Source organism: Pelodiscus sinensis, chromosome 18 (assembly GCF_049634645.1).
Source record: "Pelodiscus sinensis isolate JC-2024 chromosome 18, ASM4963464v1, whole genome shotgun sequence".
Lineage (NCBI taxonomy): Eukaryota > Metazoa > Chordata > Testudines > Trionychidae > Pelodiscus > Pelodiscus sinensis.
In genome coordinates, this window is record NC_134728.1 from 20,612,221 (window position 1) to 20,640,120 (window position 27,900).

At 42.3% G+C, this 27,900-nt stretch overlaps 2 protein-coding genes across 2 annotated transcripts in view; both read right to left on the reverse strand.

Annotated features, from left to right (window-relative positions):
* CSE1L (chromosome segregation 1 like) overlaps window positions 1-3,086 on the reverse strand; it is a 41,094-nt gene extending 38,008 nt beyond the window's left edge. The window contains exon 1 of the mRNA XM_075901235.1: window positions 2,940-3,086. The gene's annotated coding sequence lies outside the window, so the exon portion shown is untranslated. The remainder of the gene's footprint in view (window positions 1-2,939) is intronic.
* Window positions 3,087-8,229: 5,143 nt separating this feature from the next.
* The window catches only part of ARFGEF2 (ARF guanine nucleotide exchange factor 2), a 63,430-nt gene continuing 43,759 nt past the window's right edge, over window positions 8,230-27,900 (reverse strand). The window contains exons 25-39 of the mRNA XM_014578138.3: window positions 27,693-27,862; window positions 24,925-25,076; window positions 24,611-24,783; window positions 22,538-22,698; window positions 21,623-21,753; window positions 21,401-21,530; window positions 20,783-20,918; window positions 19,025-19,163; window positions 18,887-18,941; window positions 18,535-18,649; window positions 18,070-18,200; window positions 16,575-16,743; window positions 14,719-14,857; window positions 13,456-13,573; window positions 8,230-11,929 (exon numbers count right to left, since the gene is read on the reverse strand). Of these exons, the coding sequence (XP_014433624.3) occupies window positions 11,753-11,929; window positions 13,456-13,573; window positions 14,719-14,857; window positions 16,575-16,743; window positions 18,070-18,200; window positions 18,535-18,649; window positions 18,887-18,941; window positions 19,025-19,163; window positions 20,783-20,918; window positions 21,401-21,530; window positions 21,623-21,753; window positions 22,538-22,698; window positions 24,611-24,783; window positions 24,925-25,076; window positions 27,693-27,862 (2,096 nt within the window). The 3' untranslated portion in view covers window positions 8,230-11,752. The remainder of the gene's footprint in view (window positions 11,930-13,455; window positions 13,574-14,718; window positions 14,858-16,574; window positions 16,744-18,069; window positions 18,201-18,534; window positions 18,650-18,886; window positions 18,942-19,024; window positions 19,164-20,782; window positions 20,919-21,400; window positions 21,531-21,622; window positions 21,754-22,537; window positions 22,699-24,610; window positions 24,784-24,924; window positions 25,077-27,692; window positions 27,863-27,900) is intronic.

Genomic DNA, 27,900 nt, shown 5'->3' on the forward strand with positions numbered 1-27,900 from the left:
ACAGTGGCCACTGCGGGGCAAAGGGAGGGAGGGAAAACACACACCAGGCAGGTCCAAGAGCACGCCTTGTATGGCTGCCACTTGACTCCAGCTGGAGGCAGGGCCGCCCATGGTGCTATTTTTAGTACTGCAGTCTCAGTCCCCGCAGGCAGCCCCAGCTCCAGCTGGAGTCAAGTAGTAGTCTCATTAGGTGCATTCCAGCAGGGGCAGCCCAATTGGAATGGGACTCGTGCAGCTGCAGCTTGACTCCAGCTGGAGCTGGGGCAGCTGGTGGGGACTGGGGCAGCAGTACTAAAATTAGCACCATGACCCCAGCTCCAGCCCTGCAAACTGGAAGGCAGAAGGTGAGGCAGGGGGAAAACAAGGGGGAGGTGGGTAAGGAGAGAAAGGGACTTGTACTGAGGGAGGGGGTAGGACAGGAGAAAAAAGGGGAAGGCACCGCGGGGCAGGGTGGAGGAGAGACAAATGTCAGGGGGCCAAGAGGAGACAATGAGGAAAAGGGAGGAAGGGGGGGAAGGTATCAGTGCAGGTGGGAAAGAGGGGGGACAGGGTGATGCTGGGAGAGGGGGAGGGATAATGGGAGCAAAAGGAAGGAGGAGGGGTGGAGATGATGCCAGGAGAAGAGGGGTTGAAAGGAGGGGTGGGCATGAGGATGGAGCAAGTCATGTGTAAGGGCACAGAGGGGCATGAGGGGAACTGGAGCAGAACATGGGTGAGGGGGTGAGCACCAGGGAGAAAGCAGGCAACGAGGGTAGGAGCAGTGAGGGAAGGGGGAGGCACCAGGAAGTTGCAGTGGTAAGGGAAGATGCAGGTGCCAAAGGATTGTGGGGGTGAAGCAGAAGGGCAGACATGTGGAGGGGAAGGACGGGCATTAGAGGAGAGAGGCAGAGCAGGTGAGTAGAGGGAGGTGTTAGGAGAAGGGATTGGGAGGGGTAGCTATAGATGATCAGAGTGGGGCTAGAGGAGAAGTGGGCACAGGGAAAACAGAAGTGCTGGTGCAGGGGTCAAAGAGGATGGGGAGAGGGCAGGTCCCTAAAGGGATGAGGGGAGAGAAGGGCAGGGGCCAGGACAGCAGAGGAGGATGGGGGACAGCAAGCACCAGGGAGGAGTGGGAGACATGGCAGCAGTGGGGAAAAGGGAAAAGTTTAAAGGTATTAATTAACAACTTGGGTGCCACAGTGGCACACATCCGAACAAGCGCACATGAACTCAATATTGGTGCACAATACAAAACTCACTCCGCTCATGGGAGAAAAATCTTAGAGGGAACACTTCCCCCAGCCACTCCCCGAGTTAATGAAATGCAAGGTGGGTTAATATAATTGCAGGCTAGTTGCATGGGGGTACCCGGGGGTGGGGGAGAGAAACCATTCCTATAGGCAGAGTTCTTAGAGTGGTCACATGACACTCTTTACTTCCGGTCATGTGTCCATCTTGACTCCAGGAGTACTACCTCCAGGGGTGGGATTTCTTGTGGCAGGGAGCGTGGCTAATGTGTCCTTAATTTTGGTTCAGAAAATATGGTCACCATAACCATGGTTTAAGTAAGATTCACTATGTCCTTTGGGATCATGAATTTCACAGTGCTGAGTGAAATAGTTAGGTCAACCTAAATTTTAAGAATAGCCCATAACTCAGTTGCAGATTTCCGAACGTGGAAGAAAATGGTAATACACATGGTAGTAATGGGCCTCTCAGAATCTGGTATTTTTCTCCCAGCACCTATTGCCCATACTCTTCATCCCAACATTCTCTCTCAGTAGCCATATATACTTTAGCAGCAGAGCTTGTTCCCATTTTAGGTTTCAGTGAACAGGAAAGAGACGGAGGAAAGAAAATAGTTAAATACATGGGTGCCCACAAACATTTTAGAGCAATTATATCTAATATGTTTTCACAATCACCAGCACTCCTTCGCTATCCATTCCAAGTTCCTAAATACCTGCTTTGATTACAGTGCCAAAGCACAGCATGAAATGGATGTAAATATGCCTCCTCCTCCCAGAACTCTTAGCTCATTTCCACTCTAACACATCCTAGCACATCTTTTCCCTTTCAGCTGCAGCCAAGTAACCAGGCATACATTTAAATGACTAGGTGCCCACAAAAATATTTTGCAGCAAAGGCTGATGCCTTGCCACACCTACAACGCTAGGAAGTGAACCCAGCTTACACCCAGGAAGGAGTGCCTGAGTTTCCTCCCGTGGTTGTACAAAGTATTGGTGAGTGTACACAGTAGGCACTAGGAAGCAGGAGAGAGAAACGTGCACCAGACTGCAGCAGCAAAGACTGAAGACAGCCCACCCACGTGGTGAGGCGTCTTCGTTCTCCACGGTTATCACCCAGCCTCCTACGACACGCTGCTATAAAAACCAGCTCCTGTGCGCCTCTGCCCATCATACCGCAGTAATCCCAGACCACGTGTACGAGGGACAGACGAGAGCGATGCCCTTAAGAGAGGGCAGACTAGCCCCTTGATCCCTCCCTGCAGCGCTCGTTAGACGGCGGCCGGTCCCTTGCACCCAGATCGTGCAAAAGGGGCCGAGGAGATTGTCCCCTCCGCGGTCCCCGAGTGGCCAGGAGGCGGCCCCAAGGGGCGCGCTTAGGGCCCCGGCGAAGGGACTGAAGCAGTAGCACCCTCCTTCCCCTCACACTAACTCGCTGCTTCTCCCCTCCCCCCCCGGGAGACTGACAGCAGCGCAGACCAATCAGAGAGAACTTTCCTCTACTACTTCGACCCAGGAACCAACGCTCGCGGGTGCACGCGAAGAAGGCGGGCTCAACTGAGCCCAGCACATTCAGCTGCGCCACCTGCTGGGCCGCGGAGCTCAGCCCCCGTCCGGAATAAACAGAGATCCCCGTGTAGGCAGAGAAGGGGACCCCGGCTTGCGAGCCTTGCCCGCCTGATGGGGGGGCGCACGCGCAGAGCGCGTCCTCACCTGGAGGGGCTCCCCGGCGAGCGGCAACTGCGAGCGCTCCGGCTCCGCTTCACATTCAAACCGCGGCGAGAGGGCGCGGCGGCTTCGGCGGCGGCGACGCACTGACCGCATCACGCAGAGCGACGGTCCGCGCGCGGAGCCGAGCCAATCAGCAAAGCCTCAGCGACCCCTCCGCTTGGGCCAATCGGCCTGAGGCAGCCTGGGCCGAGCCAATCGCCCGCCTCCTCCCACAATGCCACTGGGCTTGCGGCCGCCGAGGGTCGGAGAGCAGCCGTCTCTCCTCGTCCCCGCTATGGGCAGAGCCCTACGGGGGCCTTCAGAGGCCACGTTTTTAAACTTTTCGCTGCGCCCTCCCCTTCCAACGGCTGGGCGCTCCGCGTGAGAGTCTCGCCTCGCTGCGGGACACCGGCCCCCCTCAGAGCGTTAAGGGACGCGCCGCCTGTCACCTGACTCTGCCCTCGTCGGGGCCCTGGCTGCTCCTCGCAGGGCAGGGGGGCCGCGCAGCGAGCCCGTCTCCGCCGGCTGCGCACTGCAAGGAAGCGAGATCTGCCGCCGTCACCGCTCCGCTGAGCCGCAAGCCCGCCAGAGCTCGGCCACCGCCTTCACTGCCACCAGCTCCCGCCAGGAATGACTGGCCCGACCCCGTGTGTGATCGCAGGCCCCTACGCAGGGGTTGTAAGTGTGGACCACAAGGGTGTGAATAACCCTCCCCCCTCTCCCCGCGGCTCCCCAAGTAAGCGGGGACATCAGCCCCAGCCTTCCCCTGGCTGGTCGGAGCATGCGGGAGGGAGGCTTGGGCAGTGCAGGATCCTGCTTACTTGGGGGACCTTCACACTTTCCCCGTGTACAGGCCTGGGTTAAAGTAACTCGAACCAATTTATCTGGGCATCAGCTTTGTGGATAAAAACAAAGTGATTTTTACCCCAGAAAGCTGATGCCCAAATAAATCAGCTTGTCTTTACAGTGCCACAGGGCCCTCATTGTTTTTACTAATACGCCTACTCCTCTGAGGTCATGTCTGTACTAGACGTGCACTGTCAGCTTTAATGTACAGCTCCTATCAGCTTCCCTTACTCTGAGAGGAGTAGGAATAAGTGCTCTTGGCACCCCACAGCACCCTCTGTTCAGTTTGGTGGGTCTCTGCTAAATCAAATGCCAGAAGATCAATCTCAAGCTGAGAAAGTGGAAACATGGACTGAAACATGAGCTTATAAGCACCTATGAATTTAAAAAATGGAAATTGATACCATAAGCTTCCCACATGTGCTCAACAGAGCCATATAGCTGAAGCTGCCATTGTAAGTAGTTTGGTGGATAAGGTAAAAGAACGGTTACTTACCTGTAACTGTTGTTCTTCGAGATGTGTTGCTCATGTCCATTCGAAGTAGGCGCGTGCACCGCGTCTTCCAGAGCATTTTCCCTAGCGGTACCTGTAGTGCCGGGAGGGTGCCCTCTGGAGTGGCGCCGTCATGGCAGGGCATAGGTACCCCTGCCGGCGCTGCCCCACCTCAGTTCCTTCTTGCCGGACACTCCGACGAAGGGGAGGTAGGGTGGGAGTCGAATGGACATGAGCAACACATCTTGAAGAACAACAGTTACAGGTAAGTAACCATTCTTTTCTTCGAGTGGTTGCTCATGTCCATTTGAAGTAGGTGACTACCAAGCTAACCCCACGGAGGAGGGGTCAGAGCAGTCATACCACCAGAATCATGAAGGAAGGTGAACAATAAATGGATTTATTTGAACAATCCAACACTGACAAGGCACCAATTAAGAACAAAAACAACCGGATATATATTTACTTATTTACATAACAGATTCAAGGACTGCAGAGCCCACCCTTGCATCCTCCCTGGCCTGCTGAAGTAGCGCATAGTGTGTTGCAAACGTGTGAAGGGAAGACCAGGTGGCTGCCCTGCAAATTTCTGTGATTGGTACCTGGGCACCAAAGGCTACTGAGGATGCCTGCGCCCTGGTAGAGTGTGCCTTCACCCTGGGTGGGGTTTTACCAGCCAGTTGATAACATTCTGTGATGCATTGCACCACCCATCTTGATAACCTTTGTGTCGAAATAGGCGACCCTTTCACCCTGTCCCCAAACGCAATAAACAATTGTGATTTACGGAACGGCTTGGTCCTATCAATGTAGAACGCCAGTGCCCGCTTGGCGTCCAGGGAGTGCAGGACCCGCTCCTTAGAAGAGGCGTGGGGTTTTGGGAAAAAAAACGGGAGATAAATCTCCTGGGACAGGTGGAATGGTGATACCACCTTCGGGAGGAAGTCTGGATGAGGCCATAGCCTTACATTGTTATGGGAAAAAACAAGGTAGGGCGGGTCTACAGTTAGCGCCCTTAGTTCCAACACCCTGGGAGCTGATGTAGTGGCCACGATAAAAGCAACCTTCAATGAAAGGTGCAGCAGGGAACACGTGGCCAGCGGTTCAAAGGGAGGTAGCATAAGCCTGTGGAGGACCACGTTAAGGTCCAAGACCCCTCCTGTTTCCAGTGCTCCCCTCACTGTGCCAACCCCCAATATTAGCCCCATTCCCAGAGACCCCCAGTGCCAGCTCTGCCACCATTGCTCCCTCACTACTAGCCCCCCCCCCCCCCCCCGAGCCTCCCAGTGCCAGCTCCCCACCCCGGACACTCCAGCGTCAGCCCCCCATATTAGCTTATCCTCAGAGTCATCCCCCACCTACTAGAGCTCCCCAGAACTAACCCTGCCCCTGGAACACACTAGTGTCTGCCCTTTCCCCCCACTCCCACCTAGCCCTGCACTGCCTCCTGTTAGCTGAGCACTCCTGCCCAGGTTGAAACTGTTCTAAGGCTGCCATGCCACGCTCTGCACAGCTCTTCCACATTCAGGAGACCCTGTGCCTACCCAGCACTGGTTGGCTGAGAGGTGAGGCAGGACATGCCTCTCACAACAGCCACGGTGGAAGGGAAGGCGGTGGGCTGTTTACCCCAGCCCCCAGAGCCTCCACAGCCCAGCCTAGCCCAATTATGGTACCAAGTTCTGTCAAGGGCACAGACAAGCTTTTGAGTTTGCCCAGAGCTTTTTTTGGGGGGGGGGCAGAGATGTGTATTAAGTGTGTCAGCCACATACAAAGAACAACATACTGTTTAGCTTAACTACTTAATACATTTCAATGGATCATTCAAGGTGAAATGGCCTGTAAAACTCCTCTACTCAGAGGGGAAAGTGGGTTATAGATTGTTATAATAAATCATATATTCAGTCTATCTGTTGATGATTTTTAGCATCTTGCAGAGTTAGGAATTTTAGCTCCTAGGTTCTTCCTTTGAAACTGTGTAGGTTTCCTTTGCAGAGAACAGATCAGATAGAGCAACTGCTTTGTCAAACATGTTCCCCCACAGGTAATGTGGTCTTTTGTCTTAAACCCTCACTGCAAGTTAAGAATATAGTAACTGTATGAAGGAGAATTACTCTGAGGACATTTAGGGTACGTCTAGACTACATGCCTCTGTCGCCAGAGGCATGTAGATTAAGCTACCCGGCATAGGAAAATGAAGCGGCGATTTAAATAATCGCCGCTTCATTTAAATTTACAGGGCTGCCGCGCTGAGCCAATCAGCTGTTTGTCAGTTCAGCGCGGTAGTCTGGACGTGCGGGTGTCGACATCAAAGGCATTTGTCGACCACCCAGGTATGCCTCCTGGGATGAGGCAGTCCTGTAAATTTAAATGAAGCGGCGATTATTTAAATCGCCGCTTCATTTTCCTATGCCGGGTAGCCTAATCTACATGCCTCTGGCGACAGAGGCATGTAGTCTAGACATAGCCTTAGTTTGTACTGGAGGAAGTACACCACATGTGTAAGATCCATGCATCCAAAGCAAAACAGAAGATAATTCATTATGGCTTTGGGGTAGCTTAGACTCCTGACCACCTTTCCTCATCCCCCTCCCACTACTTCTACATGTTTTTGTAAGTGGTAGCCTTTCCCTGCCTCACCTCCATAAACTCCTTGGAACAGTCTAGTAAAAGAAGGGCTATAGGAACATTTCCCAAAAAGGAACTAGTTTTAAACCTAATCATGAAACTGGATGCCTAATAAATCAGACCAGATAAAAGGTTTGTATATAGACCACTCTAGTCACTTAACAGCAGTATTATGGAACACTAGAGGAAACTAGGGATGTTAAATACCTCATGAGTTCTTATCGGTTACTCGACTATGCTATAAGCCCAGGGGTGGGACCAGCAGACACTGCACTCTAGCCCCACTCCTGAGGAGCCCTGCCACTCTACACTGCTGCCTCTGCAACAGAGGCAGCAACGCAGGATGGCAGCAGACCCTGTCCAGGGAGTGGGGGCGGGCACTGAGCTCCCAAACTCAGCCCGAGCCAGAACTGAGCCTGGCTCCTAATACTTCTGCTGTGGCTCTGCATGTAAAGTGCAAGTCCCAGACCTGGTGCAAGCAGGGTTCCTGGCCAGCTTGTTAAATTTACAGGAAAGGTACAGGGGGAGGGGGAGAGAAATGCATGTAGTCTATAGCATTAATCTATAAGCTTTTGCTTATCGGTTAATTGACTACACTATTACAGCCCTACAGGAAACTAATAGTGGACAGTAGGTACTATCTTAATCCATAATATTTAGGGGGATATAGGTCAATGCACTTCCCACAACATGTTACTGATTCCAGAAGCTACTAGGCCAAACATTCATCTAAGCACAAAAATACTACATTGATTGAAGTGTGCATATTTATGCTCTTCCCCCTTGCATTAATAATTATGATCCTGGGCAGAAGGATTAAGATGAGACAAAGACCTACAGCAACATGGTAATGTGTGTTATACCTACTGTGGTTATTCTATTTCTTAACTCCCATTTGTTTGCAACTACAGGGTAACAATTACGTCTTATCCCCACAGTAGTACCTGGGATTTGGGGGAGAGGTAGAAGGCACCTCTCTATTCTGTAACAGCTCCAGCACTGCTACAGCCACAGCAGGATCAGGCGGCCCCAGCAGGACTGCGGCTGGGGCTAGGGCTAGGCTGCCCTGACTGCAGCAGGTTGTAGGGCAAGCTAGGTTGGACGTGGAATGGCTGTCCCCCAGCTGCCATAGGTCCCTGCCCTGCACAGCGCTAAGTAGGCAGCTGTGTGGTCTACAGGGAACTTAGATTACCATCACTTCTATTTGTCACTCGCCATAAACCAAAAGCTTTGATGGTCAGAAGTTTGAAAACATGAATGGTTACATCTCACAAACTAGATGTGCCACAAAATAGTTTCACATCAGTTTTAATCATTAAAAACCACTTCACTTTTTAAAACTTTATTGATTTACCACCTGATTAAAGCATGAATTATCAGTATTATACACAATATTTTTATGTAGAAAACTTTACATAGTTTTTCATATTATATAATTTCTATTACTCTCTCAAAAATGTATACATCCATTGGGCAAGGAATGCTTTTCATTAAATTACTGATATTAAATGCACTTAATATGGAGATCTTTAACAAAAAGTAACTAGTAATCAATTTAGGCATTTTACATACATAAAACATACATTGTACACAGAAAACATTTTGTTCGAAGTTGCAAAAGTGATTGAACAAAATTTAAAGACATTTTAAGTGAGCTGTAGCTTAGAAAGCTTGTAAATTTACTGCAGGTCAATGATAGAATATTCTGGGTCCTTTTTTATTCTTTTAAAACATTTGTCACTATCTCAATACGTCAGGTTTTTTTAGCTAGAGGACTTGTACTACAGTTTTGCTGTGTCTGCATTTTAGACGCTGTAGAATTAAGGGAAATCACATAGGGAGAAAAACAAAAAACAAGGTTCAATGTAATATTCCACTTGCAACATAAGCACTAGAAGCACCAGAATGAGGGTAATTTTGGGAGTTTATTCTAATTAGCAAATTAACAACTCTCCCACTGTCCACGCCCTTCAAAGGATCCCAGTAAAAAGAAACAAAATTATAAAAACATGCAGATACTCCACATTAATACCATTAAATAAGACTGTCATTTGTGGTGTAACATTTTAAATATTTAAATACAGTATCTGAATATAATTGTGTAATGCACACAGAGGCCTAGATCCTTATCAGAATATGCTAACATGGACTCCTCACATGTAGTCCTGTAGAAGCCAATGAGACTCCACACTGGGAGTTTGTGCCAGCAGACCCTGGTTCACGATGTGAGCCAGAGTTGATTACTCTTGGAATTTGACTTCCTTTTATCATCACATCAGTAGATTATTGTCTTTCCAAAGATACAACGATGCAAACGTCTGATATAAAATTAAGGGCTTCAGACATTAACATTTTACTAATGCACCAGTCTCTTTGCATCTAGTATGTACAATCAATTTTTTTTGAAACCTCTGAGACAAGAATAAGGCTGTTATAGTTTCTCCTCACCTCATGCACTACCTGGTAAAATCTAGAATATTTCAGATGTCATGTATGATCATTCATCAATTTTTAGCAGTCTATAAATGGCATATAGATCAGTAAAATCCTTTCATAAGGAACCACTCTAAGGAAATAATCACAACCCTAAAGCTGTGTGTTAAAGGCTCTCCAATATTGATAAAGGCTCTTAGTTTTTTTTCATCTTGAGTATTCACATAAGCATAAAGACTTGTTCATTAAAACTACTTTATACTGCAAGAAAACCCATAATGAAACAGTTGTGAAAATTTGGGGAAAAATAAAAAGTTCAATTATTGTAGATTGTATTTAAAGACGTCAGTTGTATTGCTTTCATGCTGTCTAAAAGGGACAGAAAGCATGCAACCTGAACGGTAATGTTTTAACAGGAGATAGGACTAATGTCATATACTGTACATTCATTAACAGGGAGAGTGACATTCAAACATGAGAAATAACATGTAAATAAATAGTCCTATTTATTTTCTTACTGTAACGGATTAAATGATACAGTAGCAGGGAATAAGTGACTGCTACGCTTTACAATGCCATATAAAGGACATATACCAACTTTAAATGTAGCATGTTAGTTATGTGCAATTACTTATTTTTCAGTTTTTATTCATGGTAAAATATAGCCATATATTCTTTTCCATTGAAAGAATTTATATATTTCTTCTAATGTATACTTAAAGTAAAAAGCCTAGCTGCAATTTACTTTTCTTTGGTAGAAAAATTAAAGAGACAAAATAAAGAAGGTGACAACCATACAGCACTCTGGACAAAACAAGCTACATGAACATAAAGTAAGAGCACCATTCTGACTCTGAAGAAACCCACAAAAAATGAATCCCCATCAAATCCAAAGCTTGAATTTTTCAATGCTATATTAATTTTGATTGCACTAGCAGGAAAAAAAATCTCTATTTACAAAATAAAAGTACTAAAGGCAAATGTTTTATTTCATTCAATTAACACTTACATAGTTCTTGTATGCAAATATGGGTAGCACAAACAGTGCTGGATAACACTTTTTCCATTTGCATTCTTAATACATTAAGGAGGATGGCAATTTTCCTGCCACCCCTCCATGTGGATCCTATACTGTCTTCATTTAAAAAGTTACTTGTGAATACAGTTAATCCTATGGACAGGTTCAATTCTGTTGAACTTCAGTTAAAATTGAAGTGCATCAGAGAAATCATTGCATCAACAATATTAGAGTCTGGTCTTTTAAAAAAAAACTGAAGTCACTAGGTCTAATAAAACTGTAATGTTAAATCACAAGTTTGTTTCATAGTCACCTCTAATAAATAGGAAAACGTGTGCTTAAGTTCGAAAAATTAAAGCAGTCCTGGTGGAAACTAGGCTTTATTTTGCCGAGCCAGACTGAGAGAACTTGCAAGTTGAAGCATTAAAATAACCAATACTCACAAACTGGCAGTAAACACAGATAATGTCCTGATATGTTAAAAGATTACTTCTAACTAAACGGACTCTTCTGAATATGTATTTCAGAGCAAAGGGAAAAAAGGTTGATAAACCAGTCTCATTTCTACTTAATCTGTTCAGTGTGCACTTTAAAGAAAAATCAAATAAATAATCCTATTCTTTAATTTTACATCTCATCTAGATAATCAGGAAAAATATAAAAGGCAATGAAGAATTTAAATAGCTTTCCAGTTCCTAATAATTTGAGATTTTTCTGAGTCCACTGACAGTATGTGTTACTACGTACTCCTAACACAACCAAACTGATCCTGGAAGGGTAAACACGGCTAAAGTGTTTTAAAATGGCTCGCTACGTAATCTGGAGGAGGAAAGCGTTCCCCCCAATTGGTGTATCTACAGCCACTCCACAAAAGAGTAAAACACACACTAACTGTTCTAGTTATCTGCACTCAAAAAAAATCCAGCATGATCTTTTGGAGGCCATTAGCCATTGCAATATATTTTATTATTAATATATGTGCTAACATCACAAGTCTGTACAACCAAATTCAGTATTTTGAAGGGAAGTAATTTCCAATGAGGAATCCTTTCCAGCAGATTTATGGTAATAAGCTGAAAGGTATAAGACCAAACAAGTAACTGATCTGCAGAAACTGAATTAACCATAAGAATGACTAGCACTGAAACAGACTTTACATCTACTTTGTTAACTCTGTAGGCAACAACTTAAATAAAAATCACTGAACTGCTAATAGCTATATTTTTGTAGGGTGGACAGAACAAAAATCTGTTTTTCCAAAAATGGCATCCTGATGATCTGCTGCTTTCTTGCGTTATTGAGAGGTACCAATGACTTTTGTTCCTCCTCTTGAATCCATTCCTTGAATGTAGCATGACTAAAGCTGTGTGAATAAGCAGCAATGGTCAGTCTTACTTGGGGCTACCAGGAAGGCAAACGGGTTCCAATTGTCCGTAACTGCTCCTGCGGTATCCAGATTTTAAATACCACACCTATACGCAGGAAGAACTTGCGTAGCACAGCTCGGAGCTCAGGAATCAGGTCAAACTGCATGATTTCACAGAGGTATGGGTAATAAGTTGAAGCATGTGCTTTAAACTTTTGTGGAAAAAGAATGCAAAACAAAAATAAAAAGTAAGTTACTCCCATTACTTAGAATGTTAGAACAGTAAAACGCTGGAGCTGGCATTATGTTTTTCTAAATGATAAGAAGGACCAATCATCAAATGCTCAAGCCGCATTTAAAGCCAATTTCTTACTCTGCAATGTAGCAAGAATACATTTCAGATAAAGTGACAGTGCACTAGTTCTGTGCTGGGAATTTCCTGTTTTGATAACTATGCATAGTAAAGTTCAATATTGTAGAATAATATAAAAGGTTTAGTTAGTTCTGGCTTTGTACTATTTCTGACTAGGGATGTAAAGGGCCAACAGGTTATCCAGTAAGCACTAGCTTATGAGCATGCTTACCGAGTTAACTGGTGCCTGGCCAGGCTGGAGCAGCCCCCATCTGATGAGGTGGTGCAGCGGGTGCACCGGGACAAGGGCAGGAGGCTCCTCCAGCCTTGTCAGGCCCACTGACCACACCACAGATGGGGGGCTGCTCTGGTGGGCTGGTTAACCAGTTAAACATAGTTTAATCGGTTAACATTTTAAACAGGATTTTACATCCCTATTTCTGACTAACACGACATGATGTGACAGCTGGTTAAACAACTCTTCAAGCAAAACTGGGCCACATGTAATCTCTGGGTCCTGGTCTACACTAGGACCTTATTCCAAAGTAAGCCCTACCCTCCAAGTTCTAATTTATAAGCAGTGCATCCACATTACCAAGCCCATTATTTCAGAACAACAGGCCACAGAATTCAAACTCTACTCTGCTTTTCATCAGGAATAACACCAATTCCAAAATAGTAATTTCAAAATAATATTAGTGTGGATGCTCCAGTGCCACTAATTCATACTAACTGGCCTCTTCCTGGAGGCCTCCCACAGCTCCCCAGAGTGTTTCCTGGGACTCTGAGTCCAAGGCAGCAAATCCACATTAACAGAGCCTGCCTCAGACTAATTTCGAGGCTTTTCAGTAATGAGGACACACAAGCCTGAATTTGTTAAAACCGGGAGTTAAGTAGAATTTAGTGATTTTGAAATAGTTTCCTAGTGTAAACATGGCCTGGGTGAACTACATGGCAGTGAGTACCAATAGCCTCATATTTCTTCGCTATTTCACAGTGACTTTCCTCTGTATGGACGTCATTCTGAGGGATGCAGGAAATCCAGGAGTATTCTGCGTTTATAGCTGTGAATTTTTTCCACAACTACAAGAACTATATGAGTTTACATTGCATATGTTTATATTAGTGCTAAGTGGAGAAATAATCTTACATTTCTCCATCACAACTTTGAGAATAAGTATATTTCATTGACAGTCCCCTCTGTGTACTATGGAGCATTCACAAGAATTAAATTTGAAAATTCATGAATTTAGCAAAGGAAATTATCAAGTTAACACATCTACTGAAATACAAGAGAATTCATAAGACAGATTCTTTTTAGCAGCAGTGAAGATCAAAGAAAGTATATTTGGATGCAAGCAGAAGTTGTTTCCAGCTAGATCTTACCTTTTCATCACTGATTTTAAGTGTTTTTGTTAAAAGCAACAATAGGAGATTGGTCCAGGCTTCCCTGTGGCTTTCTGAATTTACTGTGATAAAATAGGCCAAGGCTTCACTGCATACACTAGAAAAAAATTACATAGATCAGTGCAGATAAGGGCACAGCAATCAACAAATCACGTTTATATAGATGTCTCTAGCTCTATCAGCAGTATTTTTTCTCAGAGGGGTAGACATATTAGTCTCTAACTTTAAAAATGTGTAGTCCTGTGGCACCTTAGACAGACAGACACAGACACAGAGGGTACGTCTAGACTACATGCCTGTGTCGCCAGAGGCATGTAGATTAGGCTACCAGACATAGTAAAATGAAGCGGCGATTTAAATAATCGCCGCTTCATTTAAATTTACATGGCTGCCGCGCTCAGCCGACAAACAGCTGATCAGCTCCTCATCCCAGGAGGTTTACCTGGGTGGTCAACAAATGCCTTTGATGTCAACACCCGCACGTCCAGACTATCGCGCTGAGCCGACAAACAGCTGATCAGCTTTTTGTCGGCTCAGCACGGCAGCCATGTAAATTTAAATGAAGCGGCAATTATTTAAATCGCCGCTTCATTTTACTATGTCTGGTAACCTAATCTACATGCCTCTGGCGACAGAGGCATGTAGTCTAGACGTACCCAGACACAGACACACTTTATATTGATATTTATTTTAGTCTAAGGTGTTACAGGACTACTCATTTTTAAAGTTTTTTTAAGTAACATGGCTACCCTCCTGACACACACACACACACACACACACACACACACTATAGCATCATGAGCTTTTGTGGGCAAAACCCACTTCAGAGTACAGAAAAAAGCTCATCTGAAGAAGATACTAAAGGGGGAGGATAAGGGTGAAGAAGACATTTTTATAACCTCTGGCTAGCCAAAGTTCCAAATTGTGATGCAACAAATACCTGAAAAGATTAATCAGGAATTGAGCTATATGGTGCTTGGACTGTACCCATCCCCAGTGGGAAGGGGTATCTGGCCACATGGTAACCACTCCCAATGGACTTACTTCTGGGTGCCAAAATCTGTTTATTAGAGGACCCCCTTTTCTATCCCTAATCAATTTATGATCCATCTGCTCAGTTACTTTGAATAGCAACATTATTAGTGTTGCACTAGGACTCAGAAGCCCCATCAATGTCAGGGCCCCACTGACAGTCCCCAAAAAGAGGAGTCCAAAATTCATTAGGTAAAATGCCATTCTTACTTTAGAAGTCGCTGCTGTATAGCATCCCAGGAATCTCTGCGGCTTTCATCAATATACATTCGGAAGAGGATTCTCAAGCAACAAGCCAAACTGCTGGTCTCTTGTTTTAAAAGATTGGGTTTTGATTTACCCTTGAATCCTAGAAATCAGTTACAAATGTATATATTCATACTTATTTTCACATACCTTAGAAACAAGAAGCATAATTAAATTTCAAGGATACTAGGTAGGCAGACCAACTTATTGTAGTGATGAATACATAATTTTAAGGTACAACTTAATTACACAAAAATGTTTAAAAACAATTAATCCTGCAGGCTGTTCACATGGCATCTGAGGGAAGCACTTGCAGGGTTTGTCCTGGTGCCATAGGTAGTGTACAAATCATTCATCACAGAGTTTTAGATGTGCAAAACTACATGGCTGCGTCTAGACTGGCATGATTTTGCGGAAATACTTTTAACGGAAAAGTTTTTCCGTTAAAAGTATTTCCGCAAAAGAGCGTCTAGATTGGCAAGTGCCTTTGCGCAAAAGCATCTGTGCCCAGTATGCCGGTTTTGTGCAAGAAAGTTCCGGCGGCCATTTTAGCCATCGGGGCTTTCTTACACAAAAAATTCCTATCTCTGTCTACACTAGCCCTCTTATGCAAGAACACTTGCACAAGTGGGCTTTATCCCCTGAGCGGGAGCGTCAGAGTTCTTGCACAGGAACACAGGCAATCTTACATTAGATCGTCAGTGTTCTTGCGCAAATTCTCACAGCCAGTTTAGACGCACCCCATATGTTTGGATTTGCCTTTAAAATCCCCATGTTTAAAATCCACGGTCCCACAAAAACACCTCAGCTCAGCACAAAACACTCTTGTATGTTTTATATGACATTTTATTCAAGAGACAGGATGGGCATATCTCTCACACACCCTGAAGTCAGAAGCAAGAGCCATACAACACTGCTTGATTTCGTTTTTTTTTTTTTTTTTTTTTTTTTTTAAAATAGCTCCCTAAATTGGTATAGAATTATCAACCAAGGATCAAGGTTGGTCGAAGATACCACCACTAGGTGGCCCAGTGACGAGTGATTAATGAGTGATCAATGGGGATCCTAGAAATCCATTTGCCATGCAAAAGGTGGATTTTGTATTTTTACGAAGATTCTTGTTTTTACATTTTGTGAAGAAATAAAAACTTATATTAGAACTCCGTTTATCTGAGTCTACATGATCTAGATCTCCATATTAATCCAGCCAAAGCTGACAGCTGAAAATCTCCTGATTATTGGAGTTTTTGATTACCCAATCTGGCTCTGGTCCCAATTAGATCAGATAACTGGAATTGCACTGAATCTATATATATTGTGGTTAGGAAAACTGAAGTTCAGCATTCTATTTTAATCATGTAAAAAAAGCAGATTATGTTTTTGTACTGGAGATTTAAAAAAAAAAAAATCATAGAAAACTAGGATTGATGCTGATGCGCACTTCCATGCAAAAAGATCATATTCCATTGCTCCCTGAGCCAACTCCTCTACCATTAATAACCCCCTATACACATTTATATTGACAAAACTGAATTAGATAAAATACGTCTCCCATCATGTTTCTATTTTATTGTAAATGAAACAGGGCTTTAATTACAAAATTGAAATACTCATCAAAAGCAATCAGAAAAAAGTGACAAGTCTAATATAGATCAGTTAAGAAGCACCGTGATTAAAAACTTTTAATATATAGTACATTTGATAAAAGTCACTTTTACTATACTGCACATTCCTAATATTTAAAAAAAATGCAGGCATTTAAAAAAAAAAAAAAAAAAAAAAAGGAAGCTCAAAACCATTACTAAGTAACATGTGCTTACCGGCTCTCCATAGGACAGTTCGCTGCTCATAATTTGAGTTAAAGGCTTTTGAAAATGAATGAGACTCTTGTAAACAATCCAATAATTTAAAAAGATGTTGTGAAGTTATATACTTATACATTCCTTGCTCTTCCGTGTCAATGTGGATATCTGCATCCAGAGCATCTCTCTGCAGAGAAAATCAAGTTATTGGGGGTGGTTCATGGAGAAGAGGTGCACAAGAAACAAACAAAAAAAACCCCCAAAATCTCAGTTGTGTTATACACTGAAATATCTAAATCCACATTAATTACGTAGAGTATACTCCATTTACATAAACTTTTGGCACAAAATATCTACATATCTGTTTCCTTAAGACTGCAGATTTGGAGAAGGTGGTCAGGGCTGTGCATTCAGTGCTGTCCTGTGATTAAGTGCTTTCCTTCCGACTAGCTGTTTTTCCTAAAATGCTAGATGTAATTTATATTAGCTATTGAAAGAAGATTGTCTAGATCAAAAAAGGGGAAGACCTCTATTTCAAAGTACAGAAAGATCCTGCTGAGTGACACAAAGCACTTGACTTCCCATAGGGGCTGATATACTGCCTCTGCAGAGCTCTGAAGTTGCTAAAACAAACTAACTAGCAAGATATGTAGTTCCATATATTTAAATAGATGCTGCACAATTTAGGTGTTCAACTTCTTTGCCTTAATCAGGACTGAATAAATAAGATTTATTTTCTATATTTGTGACATGCACCCACCACACAAGCCTCTCAACATAACACAATAATAGACTATCAAGTGGCAGGAAACAGTCCCAAAATTAGCTTCTCCCCCATCTCCCCACAATAAAATATAAAAGATAACAAACTTGGTGAGAGTGATTAAGACAAACCCTGGCCCAAGCCTCTATGGGAACAAACAGGGTGGCCTGGCAGGGTGACCTCAAGATCAAGGCATTTGGTTTGAAATGTTGAGTTTGATTGTCAAGCACTTGTCATTGAAGATAGCCTATCAGCCTCAGAGGATAAGCCTTGACATTTAACCACAACAACTTAGCTGAGCTCAACTTCTAAGGGTATGTCTAGACTACATGCCTCTGGCGACAGAGGCATGTAGATTAGGGTACCAGACATAGTAAAATGAAGCGGCAATTTAATAATCGCCGCTTCATTTAAATTTACATGGCTGCCGCGCTGAGACAACAAACAGCTGATCAGCTGACATTTTACTATGTCCGGTACCCTAATCTACATGCCTCTGTCGCCAGAGGCATGTAGTCTAGACGTACCCTAAGAGGGTACACAGGAGGAGAGGCAAGTCTACACTGTCTGTCCAGAAAGGGGAAGTTGAATCTGGAACTACTGAACAAATTGGTTAATTTTTAGTAGTCATAATGGTTGCAAGGCCTTCCACAAACTGTAAGGCAATACAAAAAAAAAGTGCTAATGATTACTATGGCAGTAAGATACAAAGACAAAAGACAATGATGTCTGGAATCTTCAATATGTTACCTGGGCTGCAGCCATGTGCTCAGCATCCTCTTTCTTACTGGTTGCTGGGTAGAATACTATGTTGTCAATGGTCTGTATCAATTCCAGCTGCACCACACACTTAATAAGGAGGCCAGCAAACATCTTCTGGTCTGATAGAATAGAGCAACCCTAGTTTTCAGTCTAGTTTTAGAAGTAATTTATGATGATAAAGTATGTGTTAAACTAGAAGACTAAATTTCATATTCCCACACCCAGTTATTATGTGTTTTATCGTTAAAGTCCCATTTTGCCTAGTCAAACATTTTTTCCATTACAATCATGGTAGAGTAGATTATATGCTTTGGCTAGTAAGTTTTCATTAAAACACTAGGGACCTGAAACTTTTTTTATTTTAAATAAGTTCACAACTCTTTTTGTAATTAAATGTCTGTCAGTGATCAGAGATTGTGTGGAAGCAAAGCTAACACTGAAATACATTCTTACTTGTATAAGCACCACCTTTCCAGCTGTCATCTGTGGGATTTGAAAACTGACTCTGTCCCCTTTCTGAAGCATTTTTATCAATACTGCTCAGAGACTGGCGATCTAGGTCCACATCCTAGAAGTGACAATTGAAGATATAATTCTGTTTACCCAATGTACATGTGTCACAACTCAGTTTTCACAAGATATAACTAATGTGGCTTAAGTTTTCTACTATCAAAGTACTGAGATCTTGTATTTGACTTTATTACCCATTGACCGAAGCATCAGTCTGCATTTAATTCTGTATGCGTCTTTAGAAGAGATTTATACTAAATTTACATATTTCTGAGCAGAGCAACTGAAGTCTTACCAAATGTTTATCAGATGAATCATCCTCCATTCCTGCTGGCCTCCATGTCAGCAAACTACAGAAAAGAGAAATATAATAAATACTAAGGTAAAACATAACAACTGGTCTCCAACCAAAATTTGTGTTAGACTAACTTACGCATGAGGAATGGTGGTTTTGAAGATTTCTAGCATACAATTGCATGTTTGGTCCCAAACTTCAGGACTGAATTTCTGTCCATTTAGTATCACCAGGTTTTCTAAACAGTTTGTACCTGATCGAGCCAGCTGTTCATTATCTGTAAAATAAATATCCTTATTTAGTAATCATTATGAGCTCTTCTATTCAAACAATGTGAATTAAACATCTACTGTGCTTGCTAGTCATTATGTACAATTTATATTATGGCGGCACTGGTATTTGTATCAAGTCTTCAATAGCTCAAAGCCTGCTTAGAGCGTAATCATTATGTGTGTGATAGTAGCACCAAGATCAGGAACAAAATGTACTAAGACAGTTAGAATCCCTATTCCAAGGGACCTGAAAGCTAAACAGACAGACCAGAGAGAGAGAGAGAGATGGGAAAGTGGCATAGAGAAACAATGTTTATGGGCAAGGTCCCTGTCATGACCATGAGGGTTACCCAGCAGCCTGGGGACTAAGGGGTTAACTTTGTCCCTTACCTAACCAAGTAACAGGCAGCCAATATAAATGTAGGTAGGAATTCCTAACTGGGACAAAGGAATTTTTGGGTTTTTCTCTCCAGCTACTGAAGGGGACAGACATCATGTCTGTCTCCAAGAAAAGACTACACTATTTGTAAGTAGGGTAAAGTTTAGATAAATCCATTAAGTTTTATTGTTTTATGGTTTGGGAATGGGAATCTGATGTCTGTGCATTTAAAAATGGGTTTCTCTCTCCTTTGTAACTAAGTTTTGGCCCATGGTGGAATTCCCCATACATTTATTAATTGGTGACTTTTCCATCTAGTCACGATGCTTGTAACAGGAGTATTGTGGTGATAATAAAAAGAAAGAGAGAACTTTTATTAACCTGGTATTGATTAAGTTTTTTGTGTCCTGGTTTTTAACTTTAGGGCTGAGATTTCCCAACTGATCTCTTCCCTGGTTTCTTATCATTACTTGGGTGGTGGCGGATTTTTATCCCAAAATCTAGGTTTTTAAGATTTCGGGGGAAAGTTTTATAACAAAGCCTGGAAAGATAAGGTTTTGGTGTACTTTTGCAGGCCCCCACTTCTGCATTTATCATGCCAGAGTGGGGAATAAGCCTTGACAGTCCCACAGCAGGCCAGTGACCAACAGAGACTCCATCTCCTGATTCCCAGTCCAGGGCTCTGAATCAGTTTCCCATGAAATAAACCAGGCACAAGGGAGGACTTGAAGACAGTTTGAGTTAGGTATTCACAAGCCACCTTTCCCTCCCACTCTTCCCCACACATTCAGTGCTATCTGCATAAAAATGTTACATCATTTGAAGTGACAACACAAATATATAGTAGTGAACCCCTTAGGTCTTTTGTGCTCTCTATATAGAGGGATAATTTTCAGAAGTGTGAAAGTAATACAAGATTAAATTTATTCATTCAACAAACCAAAAGTGCTGTTTTTGCCAAATGAAGAAAGGATAAATGGCAAAGTGTTAACATAATTAACTTCTTTTTCTTTCCATATGAAAGATCTTTTGTAAGTACTATTGCAGCACACTCATTTGGCAAAAATTGTACAGATGGAGAAAAAACACTAATGGATTAAATGGCATGAAAACAACAACCTTGCAAAAGTTTTACTTACAGAAATAGTGGTTTATTTTCCTTATTTTGATTGAGAAAAAAGTTAAAGCAAGCATTCCAGACATTGTACATTTAAAAACATAGTGTCATATATGTAAATAAGCTACCTTGTTTTACACACCAGTGTAACTGTGCAAATATATCAGGAAGGAGGATCTCATTTAAAGCTTCATAAAACTGCGTGAATACATCACAGATTGCATAAAGTGCATGGTTACATGTGGTTGTCATCCATTCAGATTTCTGAAAGACAATGACAGGCCTTTATTTTTGTTAGGGTAAGTGCTGAATGGAAAGAAGGGGTTCCCATATTATAATGGTACATGGGATAGGAATGGGTATACAAAAAGATGCATTGTAAAGAGAGGAATGTAGTTTGGATAAAACTGAATGATCTTGAAGTACGTTAAAAGGGTGGCTGTCCTAGACACACCAAGAGCGAAGCCATGGACACTGAAATCCTCTTACCCCTCTAGAGCATGTTCTTCCAGAAGACAGTTGAGGCACATTGGCAAGGTGGAGTGGGAATACACACACAATGCTGCTGTCCATGCTGAACCAAGTTTGTTTGTTTGTTTAAAATAAAAGATACCAGATGTCAATCTACTAGGACTGAGAATCTGGCTCCTTCCAGGAACAGCAGAATTTCATTAAATGGAATTTCACAATCCTATGGAAATCTCTTATTGTGTCACAACAACAGGATCCTTCAAAAGCCTTGTTACCTCTGTCTGTTGTTCAGGGAGCTTCATATTGTCAAATATCCGAAACACAATCCTAAACAAATCTTGCCACCAGTGTTTTTCAAAGGTGTGGCCATAGCTCTTCATTATTTCAAACATCACTGTCAGGCCTCTAAATGAGAGGAAAAAATAAGATGCTAAAAGGGATGTTTCCAATCAGTTTCAATAACTGAATGCAACTAAAAAGCAAAATATCCTCATTACCTTGTCCGAACATCTAATTTGCATCGATTAATGATACAGGAAAGTTCAAATAAAATAGGGAACCATCCTCTGACCCAGACCCTGTCTCCAGGAGCAACATTCATGTCATCGCTTGTATATTCTTGCAATACCTGAAAAATATTTAGAGAAAGGTTATTACTTTTCTATTGTCATATCTAAAAAGTTTTCAAAAAGTAAAAATTAAATTGCATCTTCTATTCTAAGTTTAACCGTAATTTATTCATTTCTGCAAGTACCTCCATTAATATTTCTAAATAATAAAAAGATACCTCTGATTCTATTCCTATTCTAAGTTTTAAAATATTTGGTTCTTTTGGTGCACTGGAGACAAGATTGCAATTGACTCCTTAACTGCACCCATGTTTTTATACACAATTGCTCACCCAAACAGATTGTGGATGCAGCACTTCACAAATGAATGCTGTGTTTGTACATGCAAGAACTGAAGAGCCTGAAAATCTTGCAAACTTAACCAACAATGTTAATTAGATAACTTCGACCTAGATTCTTTTAAAGAGAACTGCTATTTATACCTTAAGGATTTGGTATTAAGTTCTAACGGGATAGGAAGTGACATGCAAATCACAGATTGCAAGAGTCATTAGAGTTAAATCAAAGACTCATAGCTTTTTTTTTTTATTAACAAAACCTACAACGGCCAACAATCGCCAGTTTTCTCCTGCTATTTCCACACCCGATTGAGACAAGGTTTTCTCAGTTTTCTACGGAGGATGCTATGTGTCCTCATAGGCCTGAACAGGTGTCTAATTTGGTGTAAATATTTTAGCATGATCTTCATTCCTAAGAGCCTAAAGTCTACATTTCAGAGCAGATTCTTAGTTACAGTAGTAATCATAGTTTTAAACTATTAGTTATTTCAAGAACAGAAAATACCTGTGGTCTTTCTGAAACATATTTAGCACAATAACGGATAAGTCTGATTGCTTCCATGCTGGTGTCTGGAAATGCTGCATTACAGGCAAATTCAGATAAACATTTTACAGCATCCTGGAATGAATCAATTGCTGCTGGAAAATGCTGTTGAAAAATATTGGCTGGGAAAACAAAGAGAAATGTCTTAAACATACTAATACCATATCAGATTTTTTGAACCAGATACTCCACGAAGTCAATGAAACTATACCAATTTATATTAGCTGAGGACTTGGCCATTTGATTTTATCAATATTAAACGTGGAACAGTATTACAGAATCAACACATCACAATTTCTTAGTGTACACACACACACACACACACACACACACCAGGTAAATAGTATTAATATTAAAAAACCTTTATGATTACTACTATTTCACAGCCTCATTAAAATGTTCAAACTGTTTATTTTAAGCCACAGATACTCTTGTTAAAGCTCTTCAGATGTATAGTTATATTTCAAACCTTCTATTCGTATACAAGATTCACAAACTTTCCTGTTTAGGTCAAATAATCTAAAGTCTCCTCTGAGATTTTGTCGTAAGAAAAACTGATTAGTGCTCAAAAGCTGAGCACTGATACAGTATAAAAATCAGATTTGTCTTAAAGTTTTGAACTTGGTTGCAATCATTATCAATTTAAATTGGCAAAAAAAAGTTATTTGATTAGTTTGTAGACAAAATGCTTTTCAACATAAACAATACAAAGGCTGTAGTCTACACCACACTTTTAGGTCAACATAAGAACATAAGGCAGCTTTTGTCAACCTGACTATGTTAATGTACAAATTAGAGCCTTGTTCCCACTGATGTAAATGCCCTACCACACCTGACATAACTCTGCCTCCACTAGAGGCATAGGGCTTACATCAGGGTAGTTAGGGCAATGTAGTATCAATGACTGTTCCCTCCAAGCCCAACTGCCAACAGGAGGAGGATAGTGGGGAAATCAACTACCATAATAAATTACTACACTGGTTGTATATAAACCTAATTTAGGTCAATTTAAGACTGTTGTGTAGACATGTATTTAGTTTCACTTTTTACCTAGGATAGTCAATTTCTCCCTTGCTGTAAAAGCGTTTACACAGCAAGAAAACAGAACAGCTTTTACAAAAAAGTGTACAGAGAAAATTTAATAATATGTTTCAGGGTATATATTGCTATTAATATGCAGAAGAATCCATAAATTTTGTTCATTTAAAAAGATGGAGTACACCGTGTCTCTCCTTTTTAATTAGGACTCCACTTTTCCCAAGTAGCCTTTCAGAGCCAACTCAGCAAGTGAAATATCATACTTCATGAGTTACAGAGACAGCGCCAGCTCAAGCTGTTTAAAAGTCAGACTGGATAAAGCACTGTGTTCATAGCCAGGTTGCATTGTATGAACAATGTAACTTGACTTTGGAGGGGGAAAGAGGGAGAAAAATACTATGGAACATCTAGTCCAACCCTGAAATCAAGTCATTTGTAGGTGTTCGAGGATTCCCCGCCCAGGAAAAGTCAGAGGAAGAACGGGGAGTGTCTTAAGCTGCCTTAATCATGATAAAGGGCTGGTGAATAGCTTGCATTTGGACCAAAATGTTTTCTTCTAGCCATCCATGGCATTTCTAAGGCATCCATCATTGCCTTTGCAGAAAGCGATATAACAGAGACACAGTACCTAACTAAATCTGTATGGTTGAAGAATGAATCTAGGTTCCCAGATGCAGTATACAGAGTTGAGAGACCATATGCTATTAAAATTACTTCATATAGCAAACTGGATTCAGATTATATAGTATGATACTTACAGATCATGCCATAAACTACCAGACACTGTACAACAATTTGGTCTTTCATGACACAGAACTGTCAGAGCTAAGACAGCAGGCAAGACTCAGCTACATACTCTGAGCAGTTTGGGCATTTAAAAACACAACCTCTTCCACCACAACAGAGTTTATTATGTAGACAGGACCTCCATTCTAGCACAAGCCACAGAAATGGAGTATGTTAGTTAACTTGTTCCCTCTTCCAATGAATACTTACTAACTATATGTCCCGTTGTTTGGAAAGCCAACTCTACAATATTCCCATCGTGGTCTGAAGCTGCTTGGTGAAATACTGCAAAGATATTCTTCCAGCCTGAACGAATGTTACCAGCCTGGGAGTTCACCATCTGAGCAATACAGCGTATTACCATGTCACGAATGGTAGGAGATCTTAAAAACAAATTAACCACCATGTTATTTGCCATTGCCTACACCAAAGGGCATCCCACCTACATGGGCACAGGAAACCTGGTCATATTGTAAGCTGCTGCATAAAAACCAAGCAAGACAGAAGTTTCAGTGCACGCACACCTGTTTTTCTTCATAATGTGTTCAAAGGGCCTTAAAAAGTCTTTCTGGAAACGGAAATTGGCTAATTCTCCCTTCTCAAGAAACTTCATTGACAGCTGCCTTAATGAATCAACTGCAAAGATGGCCACATCTTCATTAGGATTACATCCAACCTAATAACAGAGAAGGAAAAAGTGTGTCTATGTACATTTAAAAAGTTAATGTGAACTTTACCACACAAACCCACCATGGGAGTTTAATTTCCAAGGCTCAACCTTTACATACCTAAATGTTTTTTTACAAACATATAGGCCGTGTCCAGACTCAGGGGTTTTTTCGGGAAAAGTAGCCTTTTCCCGAAAAAACTTCCCCTGCGTCCAGACTCAAGCCGCGTTCTTTCGAAATTATTTCGAAAGAACGCGGCTTTTCTTTCGATGGCAGTAAACCTCAATTTATGAGGAAGAACGCCTTCTTTCGAAAGTTCCTCTTTCGAAAGAAGGCGTTCTTCAATGTAAAGAGGCCGTCTTCGAAAGAGAGCATCCAGACTCGCTGGGTGCTCTCTTTCGAAAAAGCGGATTTCTCTTTCGAAAGATCCGCCTGCAGTCTAGACGCGATCTTTCGAAAGATGCTTTCGAAAGAGCCTCTTTCGAAAGAAGCCTGCAGTCTAGACATAGCCATAGAGGCCATCTAACAAACCCAGAAATTAGTTTACTAGAGGGAAGGAATACACCACCATACTATCAAGGTTAGGGGATGTAAAATAATTTTATGTTAGAGAGTCAGCCCATATGAGTTTGCAAACACTCAGGGTTACCCTGTAGACTCACTATTTTTCTAGTTTTTATAAGATAACACTTCAAGCCTGAGGTTTGTTCTTGCTATGAACATTTTGCTTATATGCCTAAAGTTAGGAACAGAGGTCATAATGAGCAAATTATTTTCTAGAGATCCTGACCACTCACAGCCATGGACTTCAACAGGAGCTATGTGTATTCAGTATATCTTATGGGGAGTAGAAGAAGATAACTATGATTTAGTTGCCTAATCTGGCAAGGATTTAGGGGCCTAAAAACATTCAAATGAATTGTGAACAGAGGAATCTTATTAAGCTGAAGATTCATTTAGAACTACCCAGGTATTTTTGCTGCACATCAATGTCCATAGTCTAGATATTCTGGCTAGACCATGTTTTTCCTGAAGTTGACATATGTGCTTTTGCACATGTTCAAACTACACAAACAAAGTCCTGTAATAGTGACACAAACTGAGAATTCAGGATTTTATTTTTAAAAGAAGAGAATCAGATGGGCATTTTTCTTGCTTGGTTTGAGTATGTACAAAAGCAGATTAGCAGTAGAGACTACCAAGAGAAAAATAAATTAATCATCCAAACATGCCAAACACCCTTCGCTCCCATTCTGGAAACTGATTCCACCCCTTCCCCTCTCCTCTCTTATGGTCCTGCACACCACCTTACCAGCATAAGGAACACACACAGTTGCTGTCCCTCAGTCAACACACATTTTGTAAAATAAAACCTAACCAGGTATTACTGGTTCAGAAAGGAAAATGCCCAAATAGTTGAGAAAAGAAGGGGAAAGCAACAGAAATCATGTCCTGATGTTCTTAATAAAAGAGGCAACAAAGTATGAAAAGAGAGGACATATGATTTCCAAAAAAGGAGGACACTTTTCCCCTTCTCCTTAAAATAATACTAATACTATAGACCCAAGACTATAGATTCTATTAAGAGCCAAGCACATATGAAAGACTTAGAACTTCTCCAACCCAAATGTAAAGAATGTAGTATCCTCACCTAAATCCATATTGATTAACACGTCAAAACTTATGATGCTCTGAAGCAGGAAAACACTCCAAGACATTCCATTAGTGTATCTTTTTTGGGTCAGGTGCCACTAACTCGCAGAGATCAATCAGGGCAGCCCAAAAAACACCGCATGCACAAAAACTGTTGTGGTATGATGATCTTTTTATTTTGAATTTTAATGTGATGACTGAATTTGTTTTTTAAAGGGAAGGGACTGGAGGGAGGGGTTCCGTGCCCTCCCACTCCTGCAAGGGATTCCCTCTCCCTCAGGTCCGGCATGCCTCCTTAACTGTTAAGGAGAAATTGCTGGCAGCGTATGGCTCCAGTCTGCCAGATGCTGTTCCGTGCTGCAGCCAGCCTATGCAGGGAAGGGGATGGGGGGAAAGAAGCTGGCCTCACTGTGGCCTCCCTTTCCTCCTGAAAGGTGCTCCATGAAGGGAAGGGGCTCAGGTGCTTCCCTTCACTCCCATTCTGGAAACTGATTCCACCCTTTCCCCTCTCCTCTCTTGTGGTCCTGCACACCACCTTACCAGCAAAAGCAGTTTTGCTGTCAGTCTCTGCAGCTGCCAGAGGCTAGAAAGCAGCTCCAGACTTTTTTGCAGCCACCTCCTGAAATGCTAAAGGGCGCCACTACATGCAGCTTCTCCCTCCCTCCAGATTTCCTGCGTGCGCTTCCCCCACATGCAGGAGAGGAACTGGAAGTATCCAGCCACACTGCAAGGGAGACCGGGGGAAGTTTTTAAAGCAGCCCCCAGGACCTCCCTGAGGTGTTTCACAGCTGCTGGACACCCCCCGCCCCTCCAAGAGGCAAATTAAATTGTTTGATGCGGACCAGATGCGGACCACAGGCCAGAGGTTCCCCACCCCATGTCTTAAGGGAAAGCTGATAAGCATGGATTTCAACTAGATTCAAAAATATTACTGCAAAGGCATGGTCTGTAACCTTTATGTTTTGAATTACCTTATTGAAATGATCTCCAATCACTTGCCATATCCTTGACCACTGCAGTCTAATTCGATTCATATTGTAATACGAGATTTCTACTATCTTCTGTAGGCTGAACATGCGAGGATGGTGAGGGGAAGCCAACTCATCCATGGAAACAGCACACAGCCATCGGACAAAATCAACTGAACATTAAACAGATATTACAAACCATGAGTTTGGG